Source organism: Astatotilapia calliptera, chromosome 16 (assembly GCF_900246225.1).
Source record: "Astatotilapia calliptera chromosome 16, fAstCal1.2, whole genome shotgun sequence".
NCBI lineage: Eukaryota > Metazoa > Chordata > Actinopteri > Cichliformes > Cichlidae > Astatotilapia > Astatotilapia calliptera.
In genome coordinates this window covers 23714142-23732235 of record NC_039317.1, presented here as the reverse complement: position 1 = coordinate 23732235, position 18094 = coordinate 23714142, and the positions used below count along the sequence as shown (strand labels likewise).

The 18094-nt window shown below is 38.3% G+C and overlaps 1 protein-coding gene across 5 annotated transcripts in view; it reads left to right on the top strand.

Moving 5' to 3' along the window:
* Positions 1-18094, top strand: part of LOC113008489 (E3 ubiquitin-protein ligase SH3RF3) — a 111352-nt gene that overhangs the window by 50402 nt on the left and 42856 nt on the right. Inside the window, exons 1-2 of one of the 5 annotated variants that reach the window (XM_026145940.1) lie at positions 4043-4888; positions 14222-14474. The exons of 3 other annotated variants lie outside the window; for them this stretch is intronic. In XM_026145940.1, coding sequence (XP_026001725.1) covers positions 14301-14474 — 174 coding nt within the window. In that variant the 5' untranslated portion in view covers positions 4043-4888; positions 14222-14300. Of the gene's footprint in view, positions 1-4042; positions 4889-13095; positions 14475-18094 lie in introns of those variants that run through there. One more of the 5 variants, XM_026145939.1, reaches the window with a different exon arrangement.

The window sequence follows — 18094 nt, the reverse complement described above, 5'->3', positions numbered from 1 at the left end:
AGCTTGTAAAAGGAAACGAGATCAATGTAGCGCTATCTAATTTTTCTAAAGAACTAATTGGAAACAATATACTTTTTGTTAAATTGATTTTGTATCCAGAAATTTTCCCAAATTCAGTTAAAACTGTCATAATTTTTGGAAATGATTTAGTAGGGTCAGTGATATATAACAACAAATCATCTGCATAGAGAGACACCTTATGTTCTACACCAAATCTCCTTATTCCTTTATAATCTTTTGTAAAGCATAATTGAATGGCAAGAGGTTCTATCACAAGTGCAAATAGCAATGGGGACAAAGGGCACCCTTGTCTTGTAGAGCAGTGGAGGAGGAAAGGACTAGAAGATATATTATTTGTATTAACCGAGGCCTTAGGTTTTGTGTAAAGCAGCTTAACAAAGGAGATATAATACAATATACAAGTGTAATTACTTACATGATTCACTTGTGTGATTTAATTTAATTTAATATCTGTTATGCTAATCATTTGTTGTGTTGTGTTTTCATATTTGTGCGGGTCGGGACGTTGGGGACACCTGGACATAGTGATGCACTTTCCAAACAAACAGAATAGCTAGACGATGTAGGTGTAGGGTATTGTTCTTAGGGGTGTTTTGCTTCAGTAGTGGGTCTGACAATTTTTCAAGGACAGAATGAAATTGTCATTGCAAGTATAAAGCTGCCCTGTCTCTTTCTGCAAGCAGTTATTGTTCTTTGATGCATGTCTTTGTAAAATATAAAGAAGACAGTTAATCTTGAAAACTCAGTCTACTGAGACTTATATTCCACAAGTTGAGAAGTCTTGTTATTTGGGACAAACGTATGGGCTCAAATTGTGGTCATAAATATTTTGTACTTGTAAATCAGTTTTGTAAAACACAGAAAAAATTGAGGGAAAACTACCTGAACTGAAGCACGCAGGGCATTGAAAGGGCTTTTTTGGATCACACTAACACAATATTTGTTTTCCATTCACCCTGCTCACCTGATCTGACTCACTTTGTCTGCTTCGCCAAAATGAAATTAGGGTTGAAAGGTTACCTTTCTGACACAGAGATCCATCGCTCAAACCTGGCGCACAAGAGGCTTCTATTTAAAATATCTTCACGATGCAGTAATTTAGATTATTTCTTATATTTGATGATTGATTTGGCTTGTTTTTACAGCTTGTTGCTCACACTGTTGAAACGTCAGCCTTTTCTGTATCATAATAAATCTCGTTATTGTATAAGTTTATCCACTCATGCGCTATATTGAAGTAGTGTAACTTAAAGAAAAAAATCTTCAAATACAACAGTTCAAAGAGCTGCCTACTTCATGTCAAATCAGTTGCTGTTTTGACTGTTTTTACAGCAACGGCACAAAAGGTAATAAAGTTAAAATGTATAAAAAAAAAGGATGGAGACAGCTGTTAGCCACATGCTAACCAGATGGCATGTCATGTTCTACGTAGATTATTTTATCATTCAGAGAGCTGTGGGACTTGCTCCATGATTTGAAAGCTTAAACTGAGCTTTGGTGTCATTTTTGAATGGTGCTTTGCAAATTATTGTTATCACAAGTGTTGTTCTTATATCTACACAATCGGATAGACAATCATATTCATAACTCATAGACTAATTATACTTATTCTCCTCTTTTCTTCTGTTTTTTTTACCTCCCCTCTGCCTTCCTTAACATGTGGATCAACCCTCTGGATACTTGATCAGGTAAGACGCCATCATTTTCACAACTCCACTGTCACTGAAGTGCTTGCGTATTTAAGCGTGCTGTGCATGTATGTGTTTTTTAGAGGGCTACTTTTTCTCTCACAGCTCAGATGGAAACGAGCCTTATGAATATGCATGCAGTCCTCGAGCTTTCTGAACTAAAGCCTGCTGTCGAGTCTCCTTCCCATCTTTCGCTCTGTTCCTCGCTCTCTGTCATCGCTTCTACTCAGTCACTCACTCAGTCAGAAACGCTCAATGCAGAACCCTGGCATTCAGGCGTGAAAGTAGATCATTGACGATATTCACAAAGAATATTCAATGTGAAGATGAAAGTTTGTGTGACATTGTACAAAAGTCGGAGGAGAGATTAAAGATAACAGTGTGTTTGTAAGAGTGCGTGTGTGCTAAAACAATTATAATTCTTTTTGACAGGCTGTCTCAGCTCTGGGAGAATCGTAGCATTTATTCTGTCTTACTTCACAGATTTTAAAACGTCCTCTGTTATGTAACGCGGATACGTATCGCGACATCAGGTCAGAGACATAAAGCACTATGCTCACGTGTTGCTCCTACTAATAAACTATGAAATAAATAAATTATAAATATTAAAAAATGCAACTTTTGATCAATTAAATTTATGTTTGTGAAATGATCTCTGAGAAAAGAGATTCTGGATAAGCAGAGGAGAAATGCAATGAAGTATCTTAAGTTTATTAATTTGTATGCATTGTGGTGGCAGTGTTTTTTCCCCTTGCAATCATTGCGGTATATTTACTTTCCACTAGGGCTGTTCGATATCGATGACGATATCGGATGACGATATAAAAACGTCTATCGTTTCATTTTACGCTATCGTTTGTTTCGTTGTGTCGCAAATTAAACTGTTTACGGCAATATTTTTTCATCGTTTTGATGGTCACTGTAGTGGCTATATTAATTTATTAAAGTTCTCTCTTTCTCTTATATTTAATATAACCACACTACAGACAGACAAGCGTTTGTTTTTATGCGTTGTCGTTAGCAACAACGACGGTAAAACCACCGCGTGTCCGCTTGTTCCACATAAACCTTTCACAATAAAGCTCAAGATCCTGTTGAGACTTTTCAAAATAAACTGAATCACGTGAAAGAGCAGATTATTTACGGATGAGAAGTAAAAAAGAGCCGTCAGGTGCTAAAAAATAAACCTTAGACTCAAACGTTAGAACAGGCTTTTCCCCGCAGCACGGTGTGTAATAAATACTCACAAAGAAAACGGCGGCCGTTACAACTTATGTCTAAAAAATGTATAGTTTCATGCATCGGTTAAAACACTCGACTCCAGGTACGCGACGCCCAGCTGGAAACACTTCCCGCAAGTCGAGCTGCCCGAGATTCACAGAATTTACAGAAAATGTTACATTTTTGTGATTTTTATCGTTATCGGGACGATAGAATTCTTATATCGGGATATGAGATTTTGGTCATATCGCACAGCCCTACTTTCCACACATAAATCAGTGGGTTTTTTTATTTCTCTCTACTTTCTCTTTATTTTAATTTTGATTTTTACAGTACTGTGCAAAAGTTCTGAGCCACAACCTCATTTCTTTATACTTTACTTTCAGGGAGACAGACTTTATTATATTTAAATATATATATCATTTATTTTTTTAAATGGTTGTGAGCAGTAGATCCTCAACAGTACTGAAGCAATCTTGACAGAGAACAGAATGAAGAAGAGCTCTGAATACCCTTTAAGAAGCTTGGAGAACTGAACACTTAAATTACAACAAAGCTTGTCTAAGTGAGTTCAGGCTGCATTGAAGAATAATGATGTTCGTACCAAATATTGACTTTCAAGCTGATCATAATTGTACAAACTCTGCTTTTTGGCATTTATACTGTATTTACATGTATGTTTGTACACATTTCAATAAATCACTACACATATTTCCTATTTCCATTGCAAAATATAAAGAAATGCAGGTGGCTTTTGCACAGAACTGTATACATTATAAATATATCAGATTGTTATGGAATCCAAGACGTTTGTGCTTGCAATATTTGTCTAAGGTTTTGTGATAACTGGTAAATTTATCCTATTTTTCTGTGACAATAAACATTTCCTGGTGATAATGACTTCATTTATTTATTGCAAGAAACAGAAAAAGGTTTTATTTTTCCATCAATCAGAAGTGCCATCCCAGCAGGGTGCAACTACAGTGAAGCCAGCGGGAGCTTGGCTCTTCTTAGTAAACACAAGCTCCTAGATTATGATATTGGCACTATACCATTCGTCCCATGCGTTTCTGTCATTCTTTTTCTTTATCATTGTAGATCATACATAAAATTATCCCATTATTGATTAATATTCATAAAGATATAGGCATGCACGCTATTCTTGGCAATCTCGATTTGTCTTGTCACCTTTATGAAACAGTAACGTGTGAAACGTAGCACGAAGGAAAAAACGAACTACAGTAGTTAAATTGTGCCTTGCTGTTTTTGTCCCGATTAACAAAGGAATATCCTACTGCTACCACCATTAGCGAGATAATGTTTCTCTGCTTTACAGACCTTTGTGGTGCAAGACGCTCAGAAGGCAGCAGTTGGTGCTCTTATCTGTTTTCATTCATATTTATGTTTTTAGGAATGCTCATCAATAAAATTTTAATTAAACTAATTATATGTTAATAGTTTTAGATCATGAAAATGTCAAAAAAAAAACAACCTTGAGTGTCCCTTGTCAACTGTTGCTCCCAGTTTAAAGTAAAACCTTTACTTAAAAAGTATCCATTACTGAGCAGTGCATCACCCTGTGCTTCAATCAAGGTCTAACATGGCCAGAAATTGGATTGTGTCTTCTTGTTAGAGTCACTGTTAAAGTTAACCGTGATGTCAATTCTGTCATATGCACAGGACATATACATGGCCTGTACATGCCCCACCCCCAAGGCACAATATGCAAGCAAAACACAAATTAAAAATAAATAAAAAAGGGTTGTTTTTTTTTTGTTTGTTTTTAAATACTTATGGTGAGAGCCTAAAAAACATTGATCAATCAAGCACTCAGATATATATGTTTTACATGGTGATAATGTAAGAGACAGACAAGCAGGCAGCCGGATGGACAGAGAAATAATTTTGTAATCGAACCTCCTCATTTAGAAAACACTAGCTCGACTGAAGCGCCATGGGTGAGTGCACTTTAGCGATCCTGATAAACTGTTAACTTCATCAGTAACCAGAAAAGTCCAAGTCGCCTTCACGACATAATTCTCCTCTGATCCTGAAAAAAGTTATATTTTCCTGTTAGTGTGAGCACTTCACTTTATAAATGTATGTTATTGCACAAAATAAGCAAAGAACTTCTCCAAGGTTTTATGGGCTCTGGTCCCATCCTATGTATATAGAATCCCTAATACAGTGAAGAATGCACACAGTCCCAATGCCAGCATGTCTGACCTCAGCACAGCAACACGCACATGAATTATGCTGATTGCTGAGCTCCTCATTCATGCTGCTTCAGTGACCCAGTAATTTCAATAAAGCAAACACACTTGGGAAGTGGCTTTTCCCATATGGTAATAATGGGGCACGAGTGAGTATTCATGCATGTGTGTGTATGGGAGTGTTTACTTGTTTTTCTCATGTTGTGGGGACATCTGTTTACTAAGTCACATTGTGAGGACTCATTTCCCTTTTTGGATGCAAAAGCAACTCACCTTAAGATAACTTTGAAAATTTCACCTGGTTTAAGGTAAGTGGTTATGGCTGTACAGACATCTACTAGGGAACTATCCATTATGTTTTAAAAAAGCGTTTTCACAGAGGATTAAACTTTTTTCATTTGTGACACAAAAGCTTCCTGAGATTAAGAAGTAGAAGGGACTAAAAACCCGAGGATAATCCAAAGCAGGGTTGAAGAATGGCACCTGAGCTTTGTGATGTGCTGAGAGTGAAGAAAGAGAGGAGACATGTAGAGAGAAGAATGAGGGAGTGATGGGGAGGTGAAGACAAGGTTAAGATGAATGAACTCGTGGTAGCTGCTGGCTAGACTGGTGTGCGACTGTGTGTGTATCAGTGGGTTTAAGTTTATGTACAGCGAGTGGTATTGTGTTTCTTCTCTTCCTGCTTCTCAGAAACTGGCAGTTTGTGTGTGTGTGTTTCTGCACTTAAGCTGAGGTGTGCGTTGTACCATGAATTATAGATGGAAATTGAATCAATAGTGCACTGAATTACTGCCAGACAGCCTCTGTGTGTGTGTGTATGCACATGTGTGTGTATGCACTGATGTCAGCATGAGACTTGTTGTATAATGGTGCAAATTTGCTGCTTCACATTTTATGTATATAAATAAATATTTTCTTGCGTTTTCTCATCTTCAGATATTCTCCTGCACCAGCACTGTGATTTTGTAACTATGTGTGGGCGTGGTCACGTGTTTTCATTTTTAGAAAACAGTCAGTTTCTGCCAATTACCTCAGCTTAACATGTGTGCAATCCCCTTTTTTGTGCTGGATTGTGTGTTTGTGTTGTGCTCGAGTGTCTGCTCCAATAAAACGGCACCGTATGATCGAACGCCGCTCTCACAGCAGAGTGGAAAAAGACCTCTGCAGATTTACTATGCTATTACCACACACACACACACACACACACACACACACACACATACATATATATATATATATATATATATATATATATATATATATATATATACACACATACACACAGGCTGTGCAGGAGAAAAGTTGTAATGGCCCACTGCCCCTCCAAGGACGGGTGAGCGAGCGAGGAGCGAGCAGGGTAATCACAGTTAAACAGAGAGTGTGTGTGTGTGTGTGTGTGTGTGTGTGTGTGTGTGTGTCTGTAGGGAGGTGAATAAACGTACTACAGGGGACACAGGAATGGCTTGGTGCTGGAAAAAATGGATGGGGATATGAACCGAGTGGAACATCCTGTCCCATCTACCATTCTTCACATACTTGCACTCACACATGGAGCGGTTCGGTGTGGCTATGTTAGTGTTCTTGAGCAGTGGAGTAGACAGATGAGTGAATCCAGGATACGGAATGTGTTCCAGTACTCCAAACATGGCCGTTTAGTTGCTTTAATTCCATATTTCCCTCAAAGCTCACTTAACCTGAAGCTTCTCCACGTACCCAGTATGCAGATGTCGCCACTGAAGCGAAACCTCTAAAATTGAGTCTCAGTTCACAGCAGGCAGTATAGACATTACTGTAAGACCGATGCTTTTTTTAAAAAAAGTTTTTACATATTAGTCTCTCTTTTTTAGGATAAGTCAACAGTATTGATGCTCTTCCCCTTCATAGTGCCACTACTTTGAGCAGAGTACTTGTGATAGCAAAATAACTTTATGAAGCAGTATTGCCCATAAAGTCAAAATCTAGCATGAGGTTGCTTCTGAAGTCTGACAATCTGTTAAATCTAGTAATAAGGTTGATAATTTGGGAACAGTGAAGTCAACTGTAGTGTGATGACCGCTGCTCTCCATGAGATGAATGTTAAGACTGAGTAGCTGCAGTTCTGCCAGCTGTATCTGGTGACCCTTGAGGCCATTTGAGTACAGTACACTCAAATTTCTATATTTAAGAAATCACTTTGAGATGCTTTGAGCTTTGTGACATGGTGCATTTTCCCGCTGGAAACTGGATATAAGTGCATTGTGGTTATAAAGGGATGGATATGGTCAGCAACAATACTCAGGTAGCTTATGTCTGTGATGCTTAAATAATTTTCACTTGGTACAAAATTAGTATACTCTTACATCACCAGCACCAACCAACCAGTAATATAAGACAAGTTAAAGCCATGCTTTCATGTTGTTTTGCCTACCATCCACATTTTCTCTGTAAACCGTAAAGATGGTTATGTTTCTGAAATACTCAGACTGCTATTCTTATTAACAAACAGTTGAAAGGTATTTGGTTAAACCCTTAGCAGCGGATCAGGTATATCATACACATCCAAAAGAATCTTTCATAATACACAAGACTTTTATAACAACAAAATGAAATGCAGAGTAAGAACCATGACTGTGCTACGTGATCTGAAAATTAGAGAGTATTAAAGCTCATGTTGTAGATGTCAGTCCCTAAAAGATCCTGACTCTTGTTGTTTTGGAGTATTCTGCTTTAAAGTGCATGTTCTGTGGGTGTATTGTTTTTGTTTTTTGGGGTTTTGTGTTTTTTTTGTTTCAGCTTGCCTTTTGTGCACATATTGAAAAACAAATCTACATTTTGTTTCACTTGCAAAAACAGCATGAAAAGAGGCTGTAGTGATGTGTATCACGCTTTTGTAGCAGTTAACATATTGGGTCTATTTTTGTGTGGGTGCGCAGAGTTTCTGTCTTCTGCTGAGCTACTCATTGGTGGATTACAGTACATTTCATACCACCAGAGCACATTTTTCATCGTACTTTCACTTTTATTTATGGCACTGTTGTTGCATTTGCAACTTTAAATCAATATGTGTCACATAAAATTGTACAGTGCCACTCACAAAGGACTGAGTGTCTGCCAAAGTTTCAACATGGCCATAAACTGAAAAAAATAAAAAATAAATGTAACTTTAATCGAGACATTCATGACAACATATTGGGCTGCCATAGGTTCACAGCTGCAACCCAGCATGTTCCAGGCCATTAGTTTTCTCATAGAAAAACTCAATTTGGATCTAATACAGTCAGTGCACCACGCCAGGGAAATCACTGCTGTTAATGGCAATACAGGATGTGATTTAGCGTGACTTCCCATATGTGCTGTCCCACCCACATACATGTAAGCTGTGTACACAATAATTCCTCTTCTTTGGTGACAAAGAAGAAGGAAAGAGTGTGCCTAACACAGTTTACTTTCAGCATAGTTGAAAATAATTCTGGATTCTTAAAAAATAACCTTTTAAGTGATGTTACTGGGGACTTGAGCCTCGAAAAAGGCAATGTAAGGGGTCGTAAGATCTCAGCCACAGATGGTGATAACAAAGTGCAGCAGTAAAGCGGAACTCCTCATTGTCATCTAACATTCAGGAGTGCTTGGCTTGACAAATCTTCTAAACTGCCTCAACATCTACAATACCAGCTGGAAGCCAAGTTTAAGAACAGACAGTGAGTGGTATATTTGCCCAGTAGAGCAAGAGCTGCCGTTGAGTGACAGCTGGTCAAAAGATTAATCCAGTTTTCTGCCAAGTGACACTGGGGCACACTCACTGACAATACACCTTTAACTGCCTTTTCAGAGGGCTCTTTTTACATCGGTCACACAGCAAAAGCAACAAGTCAGCAGCTTCAGGATCCATTCAGCCACAGTGCTGCTGTTTTGTCACGCATTTTTACAGCACTCGGAGCCTAGTACACAATCAGAGTACTTACAAATGGAAAATGGAAAATTTTAAAATTGGAAGTTAAACTTATCTTTAATGTACAAAGGTTTCTGTTGGCAACAGAGGGAAGTTATTCAAACAATTCTTCTAATACATTCGGTTGTAGTTGATATGTAGAATTTTGGAAGCATGAAGTGGACACTAGAGCTTGAGCAATGTTTGTCTCAGCAGTGTATATAACCTGCAACTGTTCACTGTAAGTTTGCAGTGAACAGCATATTCATTTGTTTCCCTGCAGAAGCTTCGTCTGTCATGAGTTCTTTGTCCCTATTTCCTCTGAGGAGTAACACCAACTACGAAAAACAGCTGTACATTAAGTGACAAACATAAAGACTAATGATAGATGAATTATTATTAATCTGTGCATTATAACAAGACATCTTTGAGCCAGGAGTGCTGTGATGGGCAACCATTTCAAAGGACATTAGTATCAACGGTCACCGATCACCAAATAACTTCCCTAATATATCCTCAACCTCAACAACCACCTCTGTTTACCATTATATAACGTTTATTTATTTGAGACTCAGTGTTTGCCATCATTCACAGCAAATAAATGAATAGATTTACATGAATACATGAATATTAGTGTTTTGTTGTCATTTGTTGTTTCAGTCTGTCAGAGTCAACTGCATTTCTTCTGCCTGTGGAATCTGTGTGCATTCTTACGAATGTAACAGCTGGTTCACACATGTGAGTCTGCGTGCGTGTTTAGCGGAAGCATTCAGCTCTTTAGTGCAGGTCAATGAAAACCCACAAGTGAGAAAAACCTTTCAGAACGAAGGCCAGGCGTTCCCGATGAAGCTTTCGACCTGCCAAACTCATAAAGCAAGCTTTATTTCAATCAATAGTTCTTGATTATAAATCCTTTTCACAAAACACAATTCACAGCAGCAGATGTTTGTTGTGAAGAACAATGTTGGCCCGATTTTTAAAAGTGAATGTTAAACACCATTGTCAGCATTGTGAGATTGGGGCTCTCGTGGGCGACATTATTAACTCTTTCTACTTGCGGTGCAACATCAGCAGTTGCTTATGCTGCTGTGTTGAATGCAGCGCACGCCCTAATGCTGTAGTATTAGCTCATCTATGTGAGGAAGAACCTTCAGTAGACCCTAAATATGTAGATCAGCTGTAGTTAGCTTGACATTTAAACAAATGTATATCAAAAAAAAAAAACAACACAAATTTACTTATAAATTGTCTTTGGAAAATTTGTCTTCAAATTTGCCCAAAACTTGAAGAGCTGGCTGGTCTCACTAAATGAATTTAAGCCATTTTAAATAACTTTAAATGATGCTTTTACTTCAGGGTGCCGATGTTTTGCCTAAACATTATTAACCTCGTGTCCGGTACAAAGGTAATAATAAGTTTGGTTGTTTTTGTATTAGATTTTCATAGATTCTCTTTTAGTGTACTTAATTTGTGTATTTATTTCTATGTGAAGATTATATCCATTTCACTCATGTAAAATCTTAGTTGTGTCACTTAGCTGGCAAGGATAAGAGCAGCTAATGGTGCAACTTATTGTTCGAGCAGGTGAATCTATCTTGTATAATAAGGTCATTAATACTGTGTGTGAATGTGTATGTGTGTATGTAGTTGTGTGTATATGGGTCACTGATGTGACATGTAGTTGTGAATCATTTCTATTAAAACAATGTGTTAATTTCATGGTTTTATCGTTTCTATAAAACTCTTCACTTTAAATAGATTTGGTTTTAAGAACATTGAAATAATATATTGTATGTAAACCCAAAACTATCCACTCTCCATTTGAATGAATGGCATTTAAATGATAACAAATTAAGCATCATTTTCCCAGCAACTGCCAATCTCTGGCAACCACTCTAAACTGGTTGGGGAATATTCATTTTCCCCTTATGACAGGTGGTTGCCAGATGGTCATGGATCAAACTGTGTGACAGGGACCATTGTCATGACACATGGTTAGAGGTCATGTGTCTACACAATCTCAATAGATACCAAAATTTTTATCATTGTGAATATAATTGTCAAGTAATATTTATTACTTTATTATGAGGGGGGGAAAGTAATAATAGTGAAAAGAATATTTTGTCACGGGTGGATGAAAATGTTTGTGCCTCTCTCTTAAATACCGATAAAAGTAGCAGAATTCAGCTCATATGTAGGCTGCTACACTTTCTATGTCAGGTGGTATAACCAATGTAAAACTGGGAAAATGTTATTTTATTCACAAATTACATATGTGTGCTTGTTCTGACAAACACACAAGTTAATAGAAGTGTCCAAATAAAAAGTGTTTAAATTAAAAGAGTAGGTGACTTAAATGGATGATTACTGCACTAACTGCACATTTCACTGAAGTACACTGTGCCTTGTGAAAACTGTCTCTGATTATCATTCACACACATACACAAGCGCACACTCAGAGATGTGACAGATGGGCGTCCTAGCAGCGACTTGTGCATTTATTGTATGTCACCAAGGAAAATCAGACACACACACACAAAAGTATTCCGAACACTTTCTTACCCTTTTGCTGCAGTAATTACCATTTGGAGGGGTGTGTTTGTCTGTCTCTGTGTGTGTACATGTGTGTTTACTGATGAGAATAGTGCGCTGCTGAAAGGACACAAAAAACTCCCTCTGCTTCCCCACTGAGATCCAAGAGTCCTGGCTTGGTTTTGCCCACTCACGCAGTTCTGATCCTTTCACACATGTACTGAGAGCTCAGGATAGATTAGTTTCCGTTCTCACAATGGTGGGAGGACTGCAGGAAAGCACCGCTGAGCTTGAAAGTAATCAAAAGAAAAGTGTGAGAGGGCTGTCACTTACCTTACAGCAACCTTCAGTGATGGGTTTAAAACTTTGCTGCCTCAGTTTTATCATTAATTCATGGAAAAATGGAGAAAAAAATGTTATCTCGAGATACAGCCTGACAGACAACACACGAGCCACCGGAGTTAAATTCAACACAAAACTGTAGATAAGTTTTAGCTTTCATTTAATCCCTACCATACTCCCGCTTGACGTTAATCTTGTAGGTGAAGCAGTTTTCCCGGATGGCCATGATGTAAAAAATTGTAATTAATTCTAAAAACTTTGTGTTGTGCATGTAGAATGCAATTTTCTGCCGGGGAGATTTTGCATCCCCCGATCTGCTACTACAAATATTCAAGAGTAGGACAGCTTAAAATATATAAATCTTCTACAAAAATGAAGCTGGAACTAGCTTATCTAAAGGGTTTTATTTGTAAATGAAAGGGGTTTATTTTGTTTAATTTATTCATAGGAAATACAAATTGCAATAAAAGTGGCTATATACAAAGGTGTAATTGTAAAACTGCATTTCTAAATACTTTGTAGCCATTCAAATAATGTCTAAATTATGAGGGTAGGGGTACCTCGTAGCAAAGCAAAGTTTTGTGTTGAGCTGCAAGGGATGAATTACAGCTCAATTAGATGCAATTAGAGAGAACAGAGTGACTCAGGGACCTTTTCATATGTGCTGGAATGTTTATACAGTAAATTTAACATGTTAAAGGGTTTTTACAGTGCTACAGAGACACTTAGAAAAGCATTAATAGTGTTATAGTCAAACAATTGGGGTAATGGGTGGAATGAAAGCAGCAGAGAAACATTAGGGTGGAAGGAACGTTCAAATTCAGTAAAAAGAAATATTTAAGTCCTCTAAATGTAATGTTCCTGGAATTTTAGGTTTAGTTTTGTACATAAATGTTAAGGTTTTAGTGTGTAGCAGAGTAATGTTTTCATTTAGCAACTTGAAAGCTGAAAGCATCTAGTTACACCTAGCACTGGTGTATGCCAAATTACCTACTGAATAGAATATGTGTGTATCTGAATAGAATATACTGAATATACAGTGTGTGTTGAAGAGTGTTGAAGTTAAATGTTTCCAGCTGAATTAATAAATGATAAATTAAACTTCTTGCACTCCAATTTTATTTATTTTTTTTGATTTTTCTACATTTTATTTCAGGTATTTGGCCTTTTAGATAGTGTGCCTACATTTTAGATTGTTTTCAGTGGCCAAATAATCCTGTTTTTATTGTTTTATATTAGTTAGTTTTTATATTTCTTGCTTTGAAATGTGTTCTATATTAAATTTCACTTGACTTTCAGTGGCAGATTATGTATCTTGTGTAATGAAAACATTTACCTTACATCTTTCTTAACAGAGAATACACTTTTTACTTGCAAGCTCGGCTTGTAGTCCAGGTTAAAGCTCACAGGAGGACAGCAGTGTTATTAGTGGCAACATCTGGCTCAGCTGGGTTGTGTTTATTGCACTTAAACACAAACATTTCTGCTTAAATGCTCACTAACAGAGTTTTTAGGGGGGGATTGCTTTAAAACGGAATTAGATTAACTCATACACTCTATGAGACAAATACCCTTTACACCAGCAGGAGCTGCTCAACCATGGAAACCAATGCCATGAAGGCCCTAGTGCATAATTCTTGTACTGATGTTAATGTGGAGGTTTGGATCTCTGCAATTATTGAGTCAGCAGAGTGTTAGCAACTTTAACACATTATATGGCTCATCATTCTGTAACTTTACATGGTTTGCTTCTTTGTGGCTTAGCTGCTGTGGCTCCTGAAAACTTTTACTTTGCAGCAATACCACTCACCAGCTCTTTGAAATGGCCCATTCTGTCACAAATGTTTGTAAAGGCAGACTGCATGGTACTTGAATTTATACACCTGGTACAATGGGATTGAAAACATCTGAAATGAAAGATTAAGAAGTGTCCACATTTGTACACACAATACCCAGTCTGTCACAGGGCTAGCAGAGAGACAGACAGCCACTCCCACTCACATCCACACCAATTCAGAATCACCACTTAATCTCACACTTGGGAAGTGGGAAGCAACTAAAATACACACAAACAGTACCTAGAGAAAACCTGCACAGGCAGAACATTCAAACTCTGAATCTCCCTGTCATGATGTCCAGACCTAGAACTGTCTGGTTCTGCACCACCCTGTCACTACTAATACTAATATATCACAATGATACATATCAGTTTATTACTAAAAAAGAACTGCTAAGCAAAGACTGTTCCTCCAAAAATGATTGATAAAGTGGCTTTGTTCTTGTGGCATGTATTGCAGTCTCAGATGATCGCCAAGCAGAGAGAGCGTAGCCATCGCCCTCCTCCCGGCACTGAGCAGCAAACACAGCAATTCCCTGATGAAGCCATGCGGCAGCTTCTACCACCCAGTCTGTTGGCCCAGGGGCAGGCAAATAAAGATTGAAGAGAGGGAGGAAGGGCTGAGGGAAAGAGAGAAAGGTGAAAATAATCAGAGGAGGAAGGATAAGAAGAACATAGAGGGAGTGCAGAAAATGAGAGTTGTAGGGGCACAGGTGAGAAGAAACAAGTGAGTCTTCCAAAGGAAATGAAGACTAAGAAATTTGTGTGACGTAGCTGTTCTTCCTCCAGTACTGTCTTTCTTTTGCCAGATTACAATGTCTCACATCTCCACCACCATCTTTGCCATCTGCAACTATTTAAGCGAAACTCCCAGTTTTGGGGGAGTCTTCTCAAAATGAATTGCAGCCTCGCTGAAGTACGTCTCCTTGGAACTATGTACACAGTTTATAAAACCAATCTAAATGGCGAATATTTCTTGGAAATGTAAGGCCACTCAGATTACATTTTTTAATAACATGAAGATGAATTGTTGATGTAATGCTGGAAGCTACACTTTTACAGCGTATCATTAAAATAATGACAAAGTAGTTTATTACATTTTGTTATCTGCCAAAAAATCGTCCACTAAAATATCAGGTCACATCATTTTAGGTAAGAGGAAGTGTTTTAGCTGCATCCTTCAGTCGACCACCTCTTACTTACAGAATAGATTCCTCTTTTAATGAATCCAGCTGTGTACCAGCTGTCTACGCAGGTTGTCTATTTTTTTGTGTTTTGCACATGCAGCTGTTGCATTGTGTGCTTTATTGTGCGCTGGGCTCCGAGCACTTCCAAAACATGAGCAACCTACTGCTACTGTGCCTGAACACATCCTGTGCAGACACAGATGGAGCACCAGGAGCTGCGCTTTGTGGCAGCAGGTTAGGAAAAGCTCTTTCCTGTTTTAACCTGACATGAATGCCCTTGCGCATAAATCGGAATCCCTGTGCGTATGTATTATTTTGGTTTGAAAGAAGAAGAATATCCTTTATCTCATTTTACAACATGGTCCACACAACAGCTCATTTTGATCTTAAGTGGGCTGGACCAGTGAAACTCCTCTTTCTTTCAGTGGAAACTGTTCAGCTACACATTTAATCCCCGAGATGTCTAAATATAAGTAAAAATGTGCAATTTCAACAATACATCTCAATTTTTTTACACGATAAAGAAATGCCTGTGTAGTAAATGAAAGAAATGTGTGAAATTGCAGAAACGTTTCTGGTAGCTCATTGCACAGACTGAGCTGTAATTGTAAAACAGACATTTTCTGATATTTCACAGAAAATTCTGTTCTTTTTACTGTGGACCCATTATAAAAAACAGACATTTTGATCGCTGATAGTCATTTAACTGTTTGTCCTTTACGTGATTATTTTGGTATGGTATAAACTGTCATGGGGGAGGTCTTTATCAGCAGGAAAAAACTGTAAAACTTATTAAAATGCATTTAAATGTGCAAACTTTATGCCCTCTTTCACTTTTTCTAAAGCGGTCTAGTGGTCCGAAAGGTAATGTTTGCCGGGCCAATTCTGGCCCCCGGGTCTTATGTTTCACACCCCTGTTTTAAACACACCTGACCTCAATCCACACTTTTCTGCCCAACATCTGTGCCGGCAGGTCTGGCACTAAGGAGAGGAGGAGAATATGTTTAGTGGAAGGTCTTCTTTGATCAAGTGTTGTTTTGTATAGTAGTGAAACACAAGCTGTATTAAATGTGTTACAGTAGAAGAGAGAAATAGCAGTAGTAATAGTTAAAGCAGCATTAATATTTTATTTTACTTTCTAGTTGTTTGCGTGTGTCTGTGTGTGTGTTTCCTCTTATTGCGTCATCACTGATCTCAAAACAGTCAGGCAGGGGAGCCTCAGGCTGTTCTCTTCAGTGCTCTGTCTGGGGAGAATCTATCTATATGTGAGTGTATAAAATGTCAGTGTGTGTACGTGTGTTTGTGTTATTGTAAACAGCTTCTCTGTGAAGAAAATAAGTTTTCACTCTCATGCATTGTCTCTTCTGTTACACAGTGCTGTTTGTTTACCTGGATCTTCTTTAAGATAAACTCCCTTTCAGGACCGCTTGCCTCCAAGAACATGTTCGGTTTATTAAGTGTCTGCTGAACGCTGCAGTGTTTGTTTATGTGTGTGTGTGTGTGTGTGTGTGTGTGTGTGTGTGTGTGTGTGTGTGTGTGTGTGTGTGTGTGTGTGTGTGTGTGTGTGTGTGTGTGGTGTTGGAGAAAGTAAATATAGGTGTACTGCGATGATGCATATCTATGTATCACTGGTTATATGGAAATGACAGTTTTATCTCACTTGCTGAATCTAGACTATATTAGCCTTTCCCCCTTACTTGCTGTTGCTATTGCTGTCAAGATTTCCCCTATAGCATGCCACGTAGGCAGGTTAAATAACTTCTCCAACAGTGGCTCACCTTCAACCCACAGTTATTTGCTAAAGGGTCACACACAGTCAGAGAAAATTTATGATTTTTTGAGCACACAAGCTGGTTGTGAGAGAAAAAAGTGTGTTGCGCGATCAGTTGCGAGTGGTTGCTGGAGATTGCTAAAAGTCACTCTGAAATAAACAGGTAGAACCCCATTGACCTACAGACTGGTCAGTGAACCCTTGCCATCAGCTGGTCACTGAGCTAGGGAAAAGTACGTATTCCATGACCAGTTGCTGAGTGGTTTCTGAGGCTGCCGGAAATCACTAGTGTGAAATCGGTAGCAAAGAGGCCTATGGTGCTGCACCAAAAAACTTCTTGGGATTGTTTTCGTCGCTAGCTGGTTACCGTGGCTGCCCGTAGTTTGCATGGCAGATGCCAACTTGGCTGCAAACGCTTGCAAACTATTCACCAAGAGGTCGTGAAAATGTGATTGGTGCGGCGCAAACTGGAAACAGAGGCCTTCAAAGTAAAAGTTGTGCCTTGTGAAATGTGACGATTGCAGCAGTAAGGTACAACTTTTACCTTGAAATCAAAGTTTCTGGTTTGTGTTACACCTTTTCAAGTTTCAAAATAAAATAGTGAGTGCAGACAAGTTGTGGCTTTAATGCAAACTATGAATGAGCGTGACAATTACTAAAGCAATTGCAAGGAGGTTGTGCTGCAGCACCCTCTATGCAACTAATTTCACCTAGCATCAACCAGCAATCTCCAGCAACCACTAGCAACAGGTCAGGGGAATACATTATTTTTCTCACTTGCCAGATGCTTGCTAATCTGTCTCAAGGCCTGTGCGACTGAGGACTTATAATTAGCTGGTTAAGGGGTATTGTCTCTATGAAAATGTCTTCATTCTATTATCTACAGACATGATATTATCCTAGAGCATACTAGAAAACTGTCATAATATCTCACCAGATGATGATCCTTTCAATAGGCAGCATTATGTAACACCAAATAAAGAAACAGCATTGTAATTGTGTTACAGTGTAGAGATAGTTTTTCCTACTGTGCTAAAAATGATATGGAAAAATGTCAGATCCTATTGTCACTATCATATTGTATATGGGTTTGCTCAACAGAGTGGCTTACATTTCCAAGTACAAAAAGAAATAATTAAGAGAACAGCTAATATTTGGCAAGAGCATCCAGAGCACATCTTGTGTTTATGCCCCCACACCTGTCATATCAACCTAGGTTCAATGTGGCAGAGAAAACTGGGTATGGATTTAAGCTAATCCTCTCTAAGGCATAAGGGGTGGAAGTTAAGGTAAAGGGAAGTAGGGCTGCTCGATTATGGCAAAAATGATAATCACGATTATTTTCACTGAAATTGAGATCACGATTATTTGACGA